This window comes from Castor canadensis, chromosome 6, assembly GCF_047511655.1.
Source record: "Castor canadensis chromosome 6, mCasCan1.hap1v2, whole genome shotgun sequence".
Taxonomy (NCBI): Eukaryota; Metazoa; Chordata; class Mammalia; order Rodentia; family Castoridae; genus Castor; species Castor canadensis.
In genome coordinates this window covers 47,304,722-47,320,387 of record NC_133391.1, presented here as the reverse complement: position 1 = coordinate 47,320,387, position 15,666 = coordinate 47,304,722, and the positions used below count along the sequence as shown (strand labels likewise).

Below are 15,666 nucleotides of genomic sequence, written 5' to 3'. Positions count from 1 at the left end.
AGTTATTCCAGAAACCATGTTCTGTTCACAAAAGTAATCATGCGTACTTCAGTGATAGAGTGCTTTCTTAGCATGCTCAAAGCCCTGGGTTCCTACAGAGCAGCAAGCAGGAGCTCTACTGCTTGATTCTTAAGACTGTAGGATTCTTAAGGTAAGCTGGCTCCTTTTTGATTGCATTGTACACAGTTTTGTACAGTGTTGCATTATATGTATGTGTTCTTGAAATATAGGTAAAGACATTGGTTTTAAAAGTATACTTTACTCCAGAAATACTGCAAAAGGATAGTTCCAATCACCTGTAAATTGGTATCACCATAGTAATATTTTTCCAACTAAGCTTATGAGAGCTTGTATTTCTTCTATTTTTTCCTCGTGTGTCTCTCTCTCTCTCTCTCTCTCTCTCTCTCTCTCCCTCCCTCCCTCCCTCCCTCTCTCCCTCCCTCTCTACTTGAACCATGCCCCCAGACATTTTATTTATATTTTGTTATTGAGATAGGTTACATTTACTTTGCCCAGGTTGGTCTTGAACTGGTGATTCCCCTGCTTTCACTTCCTCAGTGTAGCTGGGATTATAGGCATATGCTGCCACACCTAGCCCATAATCTGCTTACTTTTCAAAGAGATTTGAAGGGGTGGGGCAACTAAATGGAGAATTAAGAGAAATCTGAGAATCATGCTTGACACCTTTCTTCCTTCACCGCCCCATACAATTCATTATTTTTTTAACCTCATTAGCTCTCATAAACCTATACTCATCCCCTCTACCACTCCAGCCTAGCTTAAACTACTGTGTCCTTTGCCTTCCTACTCCCACATTATCCCTCACTAATCTAAAGGCTAGGCCCCTCTCTCTCTCTCTCTCTCTCTCTCTCTCTCTCTCTCTCTGTCTCACTCTTTTTCTTAGTGGGATTGGGTTTGAACTCAGGGCTTTGCACCCACAAAGCAGGTGCTCTGCTGCTTGAACCAGACCTCCAGTCCACTTTGCTCTGGTTATTTTGGAGATGAGGTCTCACAAACTATTTGCCTAGGCTGGCCTCAAACTGAGATCCTTCAGGTCTCAGCCTCCCAAGTAGCTGGGATTATAGGCGTGGGCATCCCTGCCCACAGTAATCTCTTCATTAAAAAAAAAACCCACAAATCTGATTTTCACCCACCTACAGCTAAAACACATCAGTGACTCCCCACCTCCTTAGTTTGATGACATCAAGTGAAGCTTCAAAAGCCCTGCATGTTTCAGTGTCTCATACTGCATGCTCACTCTCCAAGCTGCAGACGTTGACCTTCCTCAGGTAATGTTTCTTCCTGTTTCCGTATGGCCTTTGCTTGTTCTCAGCCAGCAACTGCTGTATTCTTTCTTCATGCCTCACTTCACTCATAACTTCTCAGAAAATGCCTCCCTATCTTGCTGACTGCTGGAAGCCCCACATTTTCCACTTAACTATTGCCATGCAACCAGGGGATCCCAGGCAACCTGGGTTATGCAATTTGGGGAGCACTCTTTTTTTAAAAAGACCCGAAAATTAGAGATAAAGTAGTGTGGAACCTTGGGGCTCGTGCAGAGGTGAAATGCAGTTGCCCAAGCTTCTTTCACTGCATGGTTCATCTTCCTTTGCCAGTGCTCTTCTTGGTGGGTCTTCAGAGGTGACCTTGTAATGTCTAACTAGATCAGTATTTCCTTCTCCTACAGTGCACTGTGTAAGTGAGGAAATAGTCTGTATTTACTCACCAAGGTTTCTCTAGGAATTTGCAGAATGTTAATGCCTGAGTGTATGGTAAGCTTCTAGGATGCAAAGATGAATTAGTAAATGGATAATTAAATGAAGAGTAAATGTTAATGTTTATAATGCCTGTATGAAATAAAGATGCATTTCATAAAGCCAAGTGGAGACCATCTGGGTTCCACGGCTCCCTATCAGTTCATCATGAAAGGCCAACTTAGTATCAAGTGGGAATGATGAGTTTTTATAGAATTCTTTACATAATAAACATCTTATTCAACACAGTGATTAATAACACTAGCTAACTTTTATTGCGTGCTTATTGTGTGCCAGACACTTTGACATGGTGTTCTGCTTTGTTTATGGACTCCAGCAAACTATGTACACAGTCAGATATGGCATTCACCACTACCTCAAGGGTTACCTTCAGTCAGTCTCTGCCCCTCTGCCTGTGTGAAAGGGCAGGAAGCTCTGGAACTCCATCCTCCCTGGCCTTTTGTGACACCTGGTAATGTGCTAAGACTGGATTTGTTTTCTCCACTGCAAAGAGAAGGCTGGCTTATCACCTGGCCTCTATCAGGAATCAGGTCTTAGTCTTCTCTCCTAGTAAGGGTATGCCCACATTTACTTTTGTGTTTTTTTGTCTGGATTGTCTGTTGGAATGAGTTAGCTTCCGAAAAACCCAGTACAAAGATCTATAATGTGTTGTCCATCTGAATGTTGAAAAAAATGCCTGTCAATGCTGATTGCTTTTACTTGGGCATAATTAATAGTGACCTTTTCTGGCTGACAATATTTGGTTCAGGTTCAGTGCCTTTTGAGCACTATCCTAGAATGTTGTTTAAAGTCCATGTGAGGCTGGATGTGTACTTCAGTGACAGAGTGCTTTCCTAACATGCTCAAAGCCCTGGGTTTCAACAAAGCACTGCAAGAAGGAAAAAAAAAAAAAAAAGTCTGGTAATTCATTCTGTTTACAAACCTTTATTTGGGGACATGCAGATAAAAGAAGCTCCTCCCACTAGGAGAGGAATTCAAATCCATTTTTGGAAGGTGAAGGGGAGACAGACAGAAGTGAGGGTTGTATAAATGTCATCAGCAACCATTGTCTGACCTGCATTCATTTTTAGTCCTATTGGCTAAGGTTCCCTAATACACTAATACAGGAGCCCCTTTCGCTAAACAAGCTCCCTATCAAAGGCGTAGAATTTGTACCCGTATCTGTCTTTCTCTTGAACTATCTTTGAGAAGTCGTTGAGGGTTATAGAATAAGCACTTGGCACTTTCCAGGAGCCATTTTTATTTACCACATCAGGAAATCCAGGCTGTCCACATCCATAGCAGATTCTTTGGATTTGTGACCAGAGAAGGCTTCTGGGACCGTGAAAAGCTGCTTAGGACATCAGGGAGCTCCACTGAGGTGTGCTTTCTTTAGCCCAGTTTCAGGGATTGCCATGCATACTCTAGGCAAGCAAATGTAACAGGAAAATCTTCAGTTTTGGTGATCTAAGGTGTCCATCTGACAAATTGAAAGAAGGGATTTTAGAAATGCAAGCAAAGCTCCTCTTAGAAATCCACTGGCTGCTTTGTAAAGTCGGTGAAGTTAGGATTATAAAGGTTTGACTGGTTTGCGTCACTCTCAGCTTGGGACAGTCTTGTCTGGAGCCTTCATGGGGTCTCTTTGCTGATGGACTTTTAGGGGCTGGTCAGGCTATTGCCCCATCCCTGTTCTTGTTTCCTCCAGGATGCTTTCATATCCTGGAGGAAAGTGCTTGTTTTTCTTTCTTTTTCTTGAGAGACAGTCTCTCTATGTAGTCCCAGCTGGCCTCAAACTCTTAATCCTTCTGGCTCAGCCTCCCAGGCACTTCTGATTTTCAGTTATTCCCCTGTTTAATCCTCAGAACCTAGCATGTAGAGAATACGCTGTAGATATTAAGTGAAACAACATTTATACTGGAGGATGTTATGCTAAGTGGAGCCTATAGGAACAAAAGCATTTGTGAAATTAGCCCTGAGTTTGTGATTAAGGGAATGTTAGTATTGGTTTGTAGAGGAACTCTGGTTGTATGAAATAAAATGTGAGCCTCCTCTGTATTGTTCACAAGTCAGATCTCCCTCTAAAGCTCTCAAAAGTGGACCTTGACTTTTAGAATTGAGAGCTAGAATGAAAAGCGAGAAATTCACAGCGTTGGAACACATTTTTGTTAATTGCTAAGATAGTTTGTCTTACATCTACTAGAGTGTATTCTATTCCTTAGCAAATTTTGTCTGTGAATAGCAGTATTCTTGGGAGAAACCCCGAAAGAGGTACTAAAATATTCTTTGTGTAAAGTTCTTTTTCTGTTTCACAAGTTCTTAATCTTTCAGGTGTTGAATGGATGCACAGAAAGTATTTTGATGGTTAACAAAATGGATGGATTTTGCCCAATGCAAAATCTGATAATAGTAGGTTGGAAGTATTTTCTTTTTCCTCTGTTTTTTCCCCAAAAAAATTTGTTTCAGTTATTTCTGAGCTATTTAAACCAAAGTAGTATTAGATGGAAAATTTTTAAAAAGTATAATTTCTTACAATCTTGAAAGAGAGTGATCCTAATTCAATATACAATTACACCATCAAGTGATTTTCTTGCATAATTGTAAGATCCATAACCATTAACACTTAACAATGCCAGTAATACAGAGGTCTGTTAAAAAAAAAAAAACTAAACCATTCCTTCTTTCCCATCTTGTACCTAAAACATTATTTCTTTAACAGTATGGATTTTTTATATCTGATTTGGGTATATGTGAGACTGTGGACAAACACAGGTGCTTATGTAGATGCTTATTTGTACCTTTCTTTTTTTTTTACTAGCTAAAAAAATCTTTTAACTATGTTAATACAGTTTTGTTTGTAAAGCTTTCTATAAGTTTTACTCATTTTACCCTGAGAAATTTACATGTCATACAATGTCTGCAAAAACATTTTAGAGTGACTAATTAATACTGAATTTTAAGGTAGTTTTCAACATTCCTACCACTAGGAACAATGTATTCATTAATTTTCTTACCTTTCTTGACCACAGAGTCTTAGATACAGAATTACTGTATCATGTTTATACATTTTATATGTTGAAGTGTTAGATACCTCTTTCTAAAGAATCTTTAAAAGATGGTTCAAGTTTACTATTTTTTTTATTGTGCTGGGTAGGGGTACATTGTGGCATTTACAAAAGTTCTTACTATATATCAAATATATCATACTTGAGCTTACCCCTTCTACTATTGTCCTTTATCTCCCTCTCCCCCCATTCCTAGAATGGTTTCAGCAGGTATCATTTTTATATCTTGAATATTGGAGGGAAGGTTATTTGGAGATGTGGTATAGTTTTCCAGCTCTTTATAAACGTTAAGTGGGTCTCCTTTAACTTATTTCAGTGAAGAATTTAGAACACTGTAGGGAGAAAGTAAAAGACATTTGATTAGCTAGGAAATTTGTACCTACATGAAAATTTAAGTATTAAATTGACTGTCTAACCATTAACTTCCTTTTTTAAATAAATACATTGAAGAACACTTGCTAGGGGTGGCCCTAACTTTTTTAAAGTTTAATTTAGGTGAGCATATGTTTCTCTTTTGATAATAGCATTTTGCTGGTTCCTAGTAATAATGTCATTAATATTTTCCAGCAGTCACTTAGGTTACTCATGTTTACACTTGTAATAAGTGTGAACAGAGAGCAAGACTTTAATCCAGGTCTCTAGGGCATCACAGTTGGACCCTTTCTAGTATTATTTCCCACCTTCTGATCAAGTAATTGTAATTGTAATTTAAATTTTTTTTTTTTTTGGTCTTTTCTTTTTTGGTGCTGGGATCGAACCCGGGGCCTCACGCATGCTAGGCAAGCGATGTACCACCGAGCTACATCCCAGCCCAATTTAAATGTTTTTAAAAGACTAAGTGAAATTGAGTAACATTTTTGTCATCAGTGATTTATTTCAGGATCACAGTATATACATAATGCCACATGATAGTCAGAATTCAAGAAATTTGCTTGATCTTTGGTAAGACTGGTAAGACTGCTAAGACAGGATTGCTTCTCTCCCAATGACTTTTTTACATTGAGACCTTGTAAGCATCTTTCGGGGCTTATTTTCTGCCAGACTATGAAGTGGATATTTCTAAAATACAGCCCTGGTAAAGTTACTGATGATTTTATAGATAAAGCAAGGATGCTCAAAGAGGAATAAGTAAAATGCTGAAGATTTTTCTCCAGGACCTGCTCAAAATAATAATAACCTAGCAATCATTTAATAACTCAAAATGAACTTAGAATGTTCCGACTTACTGCCTTTCAGTGCCTTGTTTTGTTCAAAGACAGCTTAGTAAAAAAAAAAAAGATTGTGGGCCACTACATTTTTACACTTTATTGAGATAAAATTCATACACCATACAATTTACATATATAATTTATTGTAAGTATATTTATATATTCACAAGGTTGCTCAACCATCATGGCTTCTAATTTTTCAACTCTTATTGATTTGTAAAGTTTTGAACCTGGTTTATTACTATTAACCATACATTTGGATAAGAAAAACAGTTCATAGGACTGGCAGAGTGGCTCAAGTTGTAGAGTGCCTGCCTAGCAAGCGTGAAGCCCTGAGTTCAAACCCCAGTGCCACTAAAAAAGAAAACTAGATGATCACAAAAGAATTTAGAGTCAACCCCTGTTATTTTCTGATTCAACTCTGTCCATCCAGAGTCCAACATCCCCCTTTCAGTTCTAGTACAAAAAGCGTTTCCTTGACTTCCATATGAAATGTCTGTTTATGGGATTGTTAAACTGATTTTCAACATCAAAGAGAAGCCTTGAAAGTGAAATTTCACTTCCTCATACTGTAGTTCTTTAAGTCCTTTGCAACAGACATACTGTTAATTCCATGAGAACCCAAAGAATATATGCAACAATGCTTACTAAATAGCCTTTCTCTTACACATATACATACATGAGCAATACACAAAAATTGCTTTTCAAAATGCTGCTTCTTTACTTCAGTTCATGGTTAAAACTCCCCCTGGGAGGGAGGACCAGCATTTGTTATTATCCTACTTTAGGGGTTAAAATGGGATAACGGACATGCCAATTTACATACTGTGTTTGAGATCCAAGCAAATCAGTGGCCAGTGTTGCAGGAAGGTACTGATTTCCTGCCTGTGGCCTGGGTGCCTCCTTCAGACTGTGCTTTCCATCCATAAGAAAAGCTACCTGTACAGGAACTATATGCATGTACCAGAAAACTACAGGGAAACCATTACAAGTATTGGTAGTCTCTCTAACATAATTTCTCTCATATTTCTGAGCCTTTGCACTCCTTTCTTTGGTCAAAATTTTACTCCATACCTTGCCTACTGCCCTGGGTCTCACCCCCTCCTTCCTGTCTCATCTTAAAAACCATCCCTCAGTGAAAGCCCTCCCAATTCCTGCATGTAGACCTGGGTCTTTCTTGTCCTGGGCAGCTCCTATACCTAATATTAACCAGGTCAGAGCAATTTTCTTCCTATGTGTTGCTCATCTTCCCCCATTAAGCTGGGAGCCCCTTGAGGGCAAGGACTATTTTCTGAGCTCTGTATCCCAGCTGCCCCCCTTCACCTCCATAGTGCCTAAAACATAGCTGGTGATTTTCTTGAATTCTGAGTGAAGGTCATGAAAGATTGCCTTAGGAACAGTGGTTATTACGTAATTTCATTACTCTCTCTCCTCCAACCAAGGGCAACAGTGAGAAGTTCCCTCCTTCAGTAGTCAACCCTTTGCTAACAACACAGATGTTGGCAGAAAAAGAGAGATTTGGAGATGAAAGGTTCTGTTTGCTCTCTCACTTGATTAGCTCAGGACAGTCATTTAAGCTTCTTTTTTTTTTTTTTTTTTTTTTTATTCATATGTGCATGCAAGGCTTGGGTCATTTCTCCCCCCTGCCCCCACCCCCTCCCTTACCACCCACTCCGCCCCCTCATTTAAGCTTCTTGTGCCTCATGTTTCCTCCTCCTATTAGGCAACAATAATGCCTAAGTCACTCGGTTTTTGTGATAATCAGCTCCTATGCCTGCATAGGAAAGCAGTTGGAGACTGTAAAGTATCTCAAACATGAGAAAAAGAGACGGTGTGATCTGCTGGAAAGAACATGTGCATTTGGCCTTAGATGAGATTTTTAAATCCAGGCTCCACTGCTCATCTGTCTCTTCTGCAACTTAACTTCTGTGAGCCTATTTCTTTACCTGTCATGGGTAAATCACCATGCATTAGCAGCCATAGGCATGTTGGGAGGTTAGAAGGGATTCGGGGGATTTTCCCCTTGTGTTCCATCTGTTTATGTTCAGTTTCTTCGGGCCAGAGCTTCTGTGTGTCATATGGTCCTCCATTTTCTTCCTGTGTCAAATTCAGTCCTCTGTACTCCAGAGAGAGTGGGAACTTTCTCTCAGATCAGGGAGAGAGATAGAAAGGGGAGAGGGGCAGAGAAAGGAACAAGTTTCCTTGGACTCTGACCCCAGCCAACTTAACTGTGCCTTGGGACAGGGCTGAATGTCACAGCATATTTCTAGGACACCTGTTTGTGCTGAAGCTTCATGTACCATTTCTCTGAAACATTTTATGGAAGTGAAAGTATACATTTCCCAAAAGGCAAATATCTCTGTACACAGATCATTCATTCTCATTGCTATGATACTCCATTTGTGGAAAATACCACACTTCATTTTCCATTCTGCTGTTGGTAGTCATTTCTATAGCTTCTAGTTTGAGGCTCTTACAAATTGTGCTGCCACGAGCATTGTACATGTCTTAGGATGAATTATGTGTTTCGACCTGGTATCTGTTCAGTTTTAGTAGATAATACCGAAAGGCTTCCCAGTGTGGTCATGCAGATTCATAACTCCCACCAGCAGTTCTACATCCTCACCAGCACTGAGTATTACTATTGTCTTTTTTGATTTTAGGAATTCTGGTGGATTATACTATATAGAATTTTGGAAATGGAGCCATTCCCTGACTCCCTAAGACCTTCATTTTCAGAAATGCATTCTGGACAAAAATAGGGGATTGTGTCATGTGAAGTGCTAAGATAGTGCTTGGCATATAGAAGGAAGGTGGCAAATGATAATTATTATTGTAATAATTAATATTGTCCCTAGATGCCTTCTCGTTCTCTCAGGGGTGGAGTGGGGCATGGTAGACACAAAAGTAAGACATAGTCGTAAGACATAGTCCTCGCCTACCAGGAGCTCAAGAACTAACTGCAGAGGCCAGGATTGGAAGCCATATTTGCTATTAGACAGTATGATCGGAATTTTCAGGAAAAGGTACTAATCGAGCTGGGAATTAATGAGTGTGTAAAAGAGGTCAGCAAAAGGGAATGGCTGGAGGAAATTAAGGGCACAAACCCTTTGGTGAGGTGGCAGAGTAGACAGTGCATTGGAGGAAAAGAGCTATTTGAAGTTGGAGTTGTTGCATGCTGTTCTATTACTTGGCTTTATTATTATTGCAGAAAACGTGAAGGACGGGCTGGTGACCATATGTGACATTTCAGTACTTTTTTGCTATGTCTTCTGCTATCACGTTTTCACTCTTCATCTACCAGGAAAGCCATGAGCCTTTTCTCTTTCCTGATATCAAAGCAAATCCCAAGTACAAGGTGCTTAAAAAACACCATTGAAGCTTTTGTTGTTGTTTTGTTTTGTTCTGTTTGCAATGCTGGGTATTGAACCCAGGAACTTAGGCATGCTAGGTAAGCACTTTACCACTAGGCTTTATCCCCAGCTCACCATTGAAGCTTTGACAGTTGCAAAATACACCAGTTATAAGGATTCAACAATTTCTCTGTTGCGTAGCCCTTTATTTTGTGCTGAGTCCTGGCTTTGTGTTTTTATTCATGCACAATTCCTGGTTGCTTTGTGGTGACAAGTCAGCTTTATAAAATGTTCTTCTGCCCAGTACTACATGTAGACAGTTAATAAATGTTCTCAGAGTTTTTATGCTTCTAAAGATGATTATCAAGGTCTCACAAATTCTTTGATTGAGCACTTACCATCTGTCAGGCATTGGATATATAGGTCAAGGAAGGAAGGTGACCATGGTCCATCTCATTGAATTGATAACATAGTAGAGGATCAGACAAGCAAACACAGTGTGGTAAGGGCTGTGATGGTGGAGGTACAGAGTCCCTTGCAAGATTGCCCATCAAAAGAGCCCTTTCCCTTCCAGGGAAGGCTCCCTAGAAAAGGTGACAGAAGCCTCTTAGCCTAGTTAAGGGGATGTGAAGGAAGCAGTCCAGATGGAGGAAACATTGAGGTGGGGCAGCTGAATAACAGGGAGAGTGGCTTGTTGGAGAAGCTGGAGGCTGTAGACCTAGAGCATAGATAGTTTGGAGAGGAGAGGATTCTAACCAAAACACCCACGGAGGGTGGAAGACAGATTGGAGGCGGTCAAGATTGGAGTTGGGGAGACCAGTAGCAATAATCAAGGTGTAAAAGACAAGTAACTAATGTTTTAGAACAGAGACTGTCAAAATTCACTTCTCCCTCCATCTTCCAACCCAAATAGCTTCACTTCTCCAGAACCCAGTACAACTATTTGAAGAGTAAAGAAAAATCCTAAGAAAGAAAAGTTGTGTACAAAAGATTTTGTTTCTATTTTCCATGCAAATGGTCCCAGGGTAGGTCATAAGTTTTTTGCCAGGATTAAACCTGTGTGAGATGTATTTTCCATATATATGAAGTAAGAGTCACTCATGACCTATGACTCAGTGCTGTGTTTCAGCCTTTGTTCCTGCATAGATTCCCTAACCAGTCACAAAAGCAAAACACAAACAAGATACAGGGGCTCAGAATAAAAGGGGCTTAGGTGGGCCTGTTATCTCCCCTTCCCCTACTAAGATACAAATACTTATTTTTCTTTCCTTACTTCCTTGGGAATTAAAAAAAAAAACAAACCACTGGATACCAGGCATTTCATACTTAAGCCCTAAAGTCTGGGAATGTGGTTTCTAGCAGTTTTCACAAAATATAAGTACAACTCAGTAATTTAGATGGGTGAAGTTCTCAGGCTTTGTTTACCTGATTACATAAGAGAAATTCCACTTACAAAAACAACTGAAGATGAGAGAATTGCTGTTACAATTGAGCAAATAATCATTGTAGTTTGTTAAGAAATAGTCGTTTCACCTGCTTTGTATAGTACTGGTTATGTGAAGACTTTCAGAAAAAAAAGACATGGTCCCTGCTTTCAGAAACTTAATGTAAAACAGAGGCAACAGAATCCAAGTTTCTAATGCCACCTCTCCATTTTGTTATCCAAGAAAGACAGTAATGATCAGGTCTAGCCTCAGAATCCTCAGTACAACACTGCAGACTGCTTATATAGGTCGATTAAAATCTATCTTCTGTCCTTCATTTAAAAAAAATAAGTACATTCCAAAGACTTGAGTATTCACCTTTTCATTGTTTTTTTTTTTTTTTGTTAGGTTTTTTAATGGAATAGATGGTTTTACTTAATAGTATTGAAATTTGGGAACCTCTTGAGAAAAGCATAGCAGAAGTTGTTTCTCAAGAAGTCAAGCCTTCCAAATTCAAGAATTCATTTGATGCATGCATGTGATTTTGGAAATCCCTTCCCATTACTTGCCACTGTGAACATTGTGCGTTTCTTGGTTACTTTCACAGTGATTATCCTTGTACTTTATTATTTGTATAAAATAGTTTCAATGCTGTGAGGCGCCACTTGTTAGTGAATGGTGACCACATTTTCCAGTGTCCTAGTATCAGGGCTCCCTTCATTGCTGCTGAGGTTACCTGCTTTGATCAAGGTCAAAGATCACACAGATCTGGACTGATTCAGTGGCATTGTCACAGTATTATCCTCATACTTGCCATGAACTACGCATTTACAAGTGCCAGTTTCAGCTGGTATGTTGAATAAATGGCAACCACGTATACTAAGATTACGCTTGAACGCTAGACCCTTAGTTTCATCTGTCTAACAGGGTGACTTAAGAGCTAACAAAAATAACTGTCTAGAGACTCGTGGCCAGAGGATGTGCTTTGCAGTCATTACTTAATTTAACCTTTCCAACATCCTTATACAAATGATAAATACAGGGCTTGGAGAGTCACACCTTTAGTAAGTGGCAGGACTAAGTCTGGAACACACCGCTATCCAGACTTTTACAGTTTTGGTTTGTACAAACAGAAGTCATCCTACCCTGCTTCTCCAAACCTTCCACCTTAGCCTCAAATCAGTCCAGTCTGCAACAAACGCCATCCTACTGTTCCTTTCAGTCCAGGAACCACTAGTCTAGGATTTTATGCACGCTGCTGTTGTCTCACCTAGAAGACAGTCCTTACTTGCTTTTTCGCCTCTTGCACTAGGAGAGAAAAGCTGCTGGAAACAAGTGACCATTTCCTCATATGTTCCTTTTAGTTCATTATTCTACCATGCTTATTTTGAATACAAAGATCAGGACCTGGATGAGACGGCTTTGGGGCAAGCCTCATTCACTTGCCTCTCTGTAATACTGTCTTTCGTTTTCTTGTTTTCTAGGAATGTTTACCCTTGCGGAAGTTGCTTCACTTAATGACATTCAACCAACTTACCGAATCCTTAAACCATGGTGGGACGTGTTTATGGATTACCTGGCTGTTGTTATGTTGATGGTAGCCATCTTTGCAGGAACCATGCAACTTACCAAAGATCAGGTGGTCTGCTTGCCAGTATTGCCATCTCCTGTAAATTCAAAGGCACACACACCAGCAGGGAATGCTGACGTCACCACCGAAATCCAGAAGATGGAAGCAACCACTCACCAAGACCAAGACGGGCGGGCAGCAAATGACATTTCCTTTGGCACATCTGCTGTGACACCTGACATACCTCTTAGAGCCACATATCCTCACACAGATTCCACAGTTCTAAGTCAGGAGGCAAAGAAAGAGAAGAAAGACCCAACGGGCCGGAAAACAAACTTGGATTTTCAGCAATATGTATTTATTAATCAGATGTGTTACCATCTGGCCCTTCCGTGGTATTCTAAGTACTTTCCATACCTTGCTCTTATACATACTATTATTCTCATGGTCAGTAGCAACTTTTGGTTCAAATATCCCAAAACATGCTCAAAAGTAGAGCATTTTGTTTCCATACTAGGAAAGTGTTTTGAATCTCCCTGGACTACGAAAGCATTGTCTGAGACGGCATGTGAAGATTCAGAGGAAAACAAGCAGAGAATAACAGGTGCCCAGACTCTCCCAAAGCATGTGTCCACCAGCAGTGATGAGGGGAGCCCCAGTGCCAGCACCCCAATGATCAGCAAAACTGGCTTCAAATTCTCAGCAGAGAAACCCGTGATTGAAGTTCCCAGCATGACCATCCTGGATAAAAAAGATGGGGAGCAGGCTAAGGCTCTGTTTGAGAAAGTGAGGAAGTTCCGTGCCCACGTAGAAGACAGTGACTTGATCTATAAACTCTATGTAGTCCAAACAGTTATCAAAACAGCCAAGTTTATTTTTATTCTCTGCTATACTGCCAACTTTGTCAACGCAATCAGCTTTGAGCATATCTGCAAGCCTAAAGTCGAGCACCTGACTGGTTACGAAGTGTTCGAGTGCACTCACAATATGGCCTACATGTTGAAAAAGCTCCTCATCAGTTATATATCCATTATTTGTGTTTATGGTTTTATCTGCCTCTACACTCTCTTCTGGTTATTCAGGATACCTCTGAAGGAATATTCTTTTGAAAAAGTCAGAGAAGAGAGCAGTTTCAGTGACATTCCAGATGTCAAAAACGATTTTGCGTTCCTTCTACACATGGTAGACCAGTATGACCAGTTGTATTCCAAGCGGTTTGGTGTGTTCTTGTCGGAAGTCAGTGAAAATAAACTTCGGGAGATTAGTTTGAACCATGAGTGGACATTTGAAAAGCTCAGGCAGCATGTGTCACGTAATGCCCAGGATAAGCAGGAATTACACCTGTTCATGTTGTCGGGCGTGCCTGATGCTGTCTTTGACCTCACAGACCTGGATGTGCTTAAACTTGAACTGATTCCAGAAGCTAAAATTCCTGCTAAGATTTCTCAAATGACTAACCTCCAAGAGCTCCACCTCTGCCACTGCCCTGCAAAAGTTGAACAGACTGCTTTTAGCTTTCTTCGAGATCACTTGAGATGCCTTCACGTGAAATTCACCGATGTGGCTGAAATCCCCGCCTGGGTGTATCTGCTCAAAAACCTTCGAGAGTTGTACTTGATAGGCAACTTGAACTCAGAAAACAATAAGATGATAGGACTTGAATCTCTCCGAGAGTTGCGGCACCTTAAAATTCTCCACGTGAAGAGTAATTTGACCAAAGTTCCCTCCAACATTACGGATGTGGCGCCACACCTTACAAAGTTAGTCATTCATAATGACGGCACTAAACTCTTGGTACTGAACAGCCTTAAGAAAATGATGAATGTTGCTGAGCTGGAACTCCAGAACTGTGAGCTAGAGAGAATTCCACATGCCATTTTCAGCCTCTCTAATTTACAAGAACTGGATTTAAAGTCAAATAACATACGCACAATCGAGGAGATCATCAGTTTCCAGCATCTGAAACGACTGACTTGTTTAAAATTATGGCATAATAAAATTGTCACCATTCCTCCCTCCATTACCCATGTCAAAAACTTGGAATCACTTTATTTCTCCAATAATAAGCTCGAATCCTTACCAGTGGCAGTATTTAGTTTACAGAAACTCAGATGCTTAGATGTAAGCTACAACAATATCTCTGTGATTCCAATAGAAATAGGATTGCTTCAGAACCTGCAGCATTTGCATATCACTGGGAACAAAGTGGACATTCTGCCAAAACAATTGTTTAAATGCGTGAAGTTGAGGACTTTGAATCTGGGGCAAAACTGTATCACCTCCCTTCCAGAGAAAATTGGTCAGCTCTCGCAGCTTACTCAGCTGGAGCTGAAAGGGAACTGCTTGGACCGCCTGCCAGCCCAGCTGGGCCAGTGTCGAATGCTCAAGAAAAGTGGGCTTGTTGTGGAAGATCACCTTTTTGACACACTGCCACTAGAAGTCAAAGAAGCATTGAATCAAGACATAAATGTTCCCTTTGCAAATGGGATTTAAGATGAGAAAATGCGTGCACATCCATGTGCAAGAACAACTTCCTAGAATGCAGATGCTCGCGTACAAGTTATTGCAAGATACTGCATTTTAGGAGTAAATACATCTTTTAAAACACAGAGAGGATGCGTAGAAGGCTGATAGAAGACATAACTGAATGTTAAATGTTTGTAGTGTTTTAAATCATTCATTTCCAAATCTTTTCTCTCTTTTTTTTTTTTCTTCTGGGAACAGGGAAGGAAGAATTATAATCACTAATCTTGGTTCTTTTTAAATTGTAACTTGGATGCTGCGCTACTGAATGTTTACAAATTGCTTGCCTGCTGAAGTAAATGATTAAATTGACTTTTTCTTACCACAGTACCTTTTATGAGGTGTCATGATTTATTTTGCTTAGTTGGTGCAATACTGCTTTAATTTGGATCAGTATCAACATACAGGGTCTAAATTTATAATTTTAGATTTGCTGAAATACTGATTTATTTACTGTTTTAACTTAAAGCACCTCAAATAAGCACTTCCTATGACTTGACAAGTGCTGCTTCTGAGATCCCATTTTGTAGATTTTGTAGTCTTGAAGGCTTGAGATGCAGTAAAGGTATAAGGATTTTTGGGTGTGTGTGTGAGTCTGAGGTTTGAACTTGGGACTTCGAGCTTGTAAAGCCACACCTCCAATCTTTTTTGCTGTGGTTATTTTTAGAGATAGGGTCTCATGAACTGTTTGCCGAGGTTGGCCTTGAATTTCAGTCCTCCCGATCTCAGCCTCCCAAGTAGCTAGGTTTACAGGTGTGAGCCACCAGCAACG

General features: G+C 40.1%; 1 protein-coding gene across 10 annotated transcripts in view; it reads left to right on the top strand.

The window, feature by feature from the left end:
* Positions 1-15,221, top strand: part of Lrrc8d (leucine rich repeat containing 8 VRAC subunit D) — a 110,006-nt gene extending 94,785 nt beyond the window's left edge. For 8 of the 10 annotated variants that reach the window (XM_074076527.1, XM_074076525.1, XM_074076531.1 and 5 more), the window contains one exon: positions 12,286-15,221. In XM_074076527.1, the coding sequence (XP_073932628.1) occupies positions 12,288-14,864 (2,577 nt within the window). In that variant the 5' untranslated portion in view covers positions 12,286-12,287 and the 3' untranslated portion in view covers positions 14,865-15,221. Of the gene's footprint in view, positions 1-1,160; positions 1,290-12,285 lie in introns of all 10 variants that reach the window. The other 2 variants (XM_074076533.1, XM_074076532.1) reach the window with 1 other exon arrangement.
* Positions 15,222-15,666: the final 445 nt, after the last annotated feature.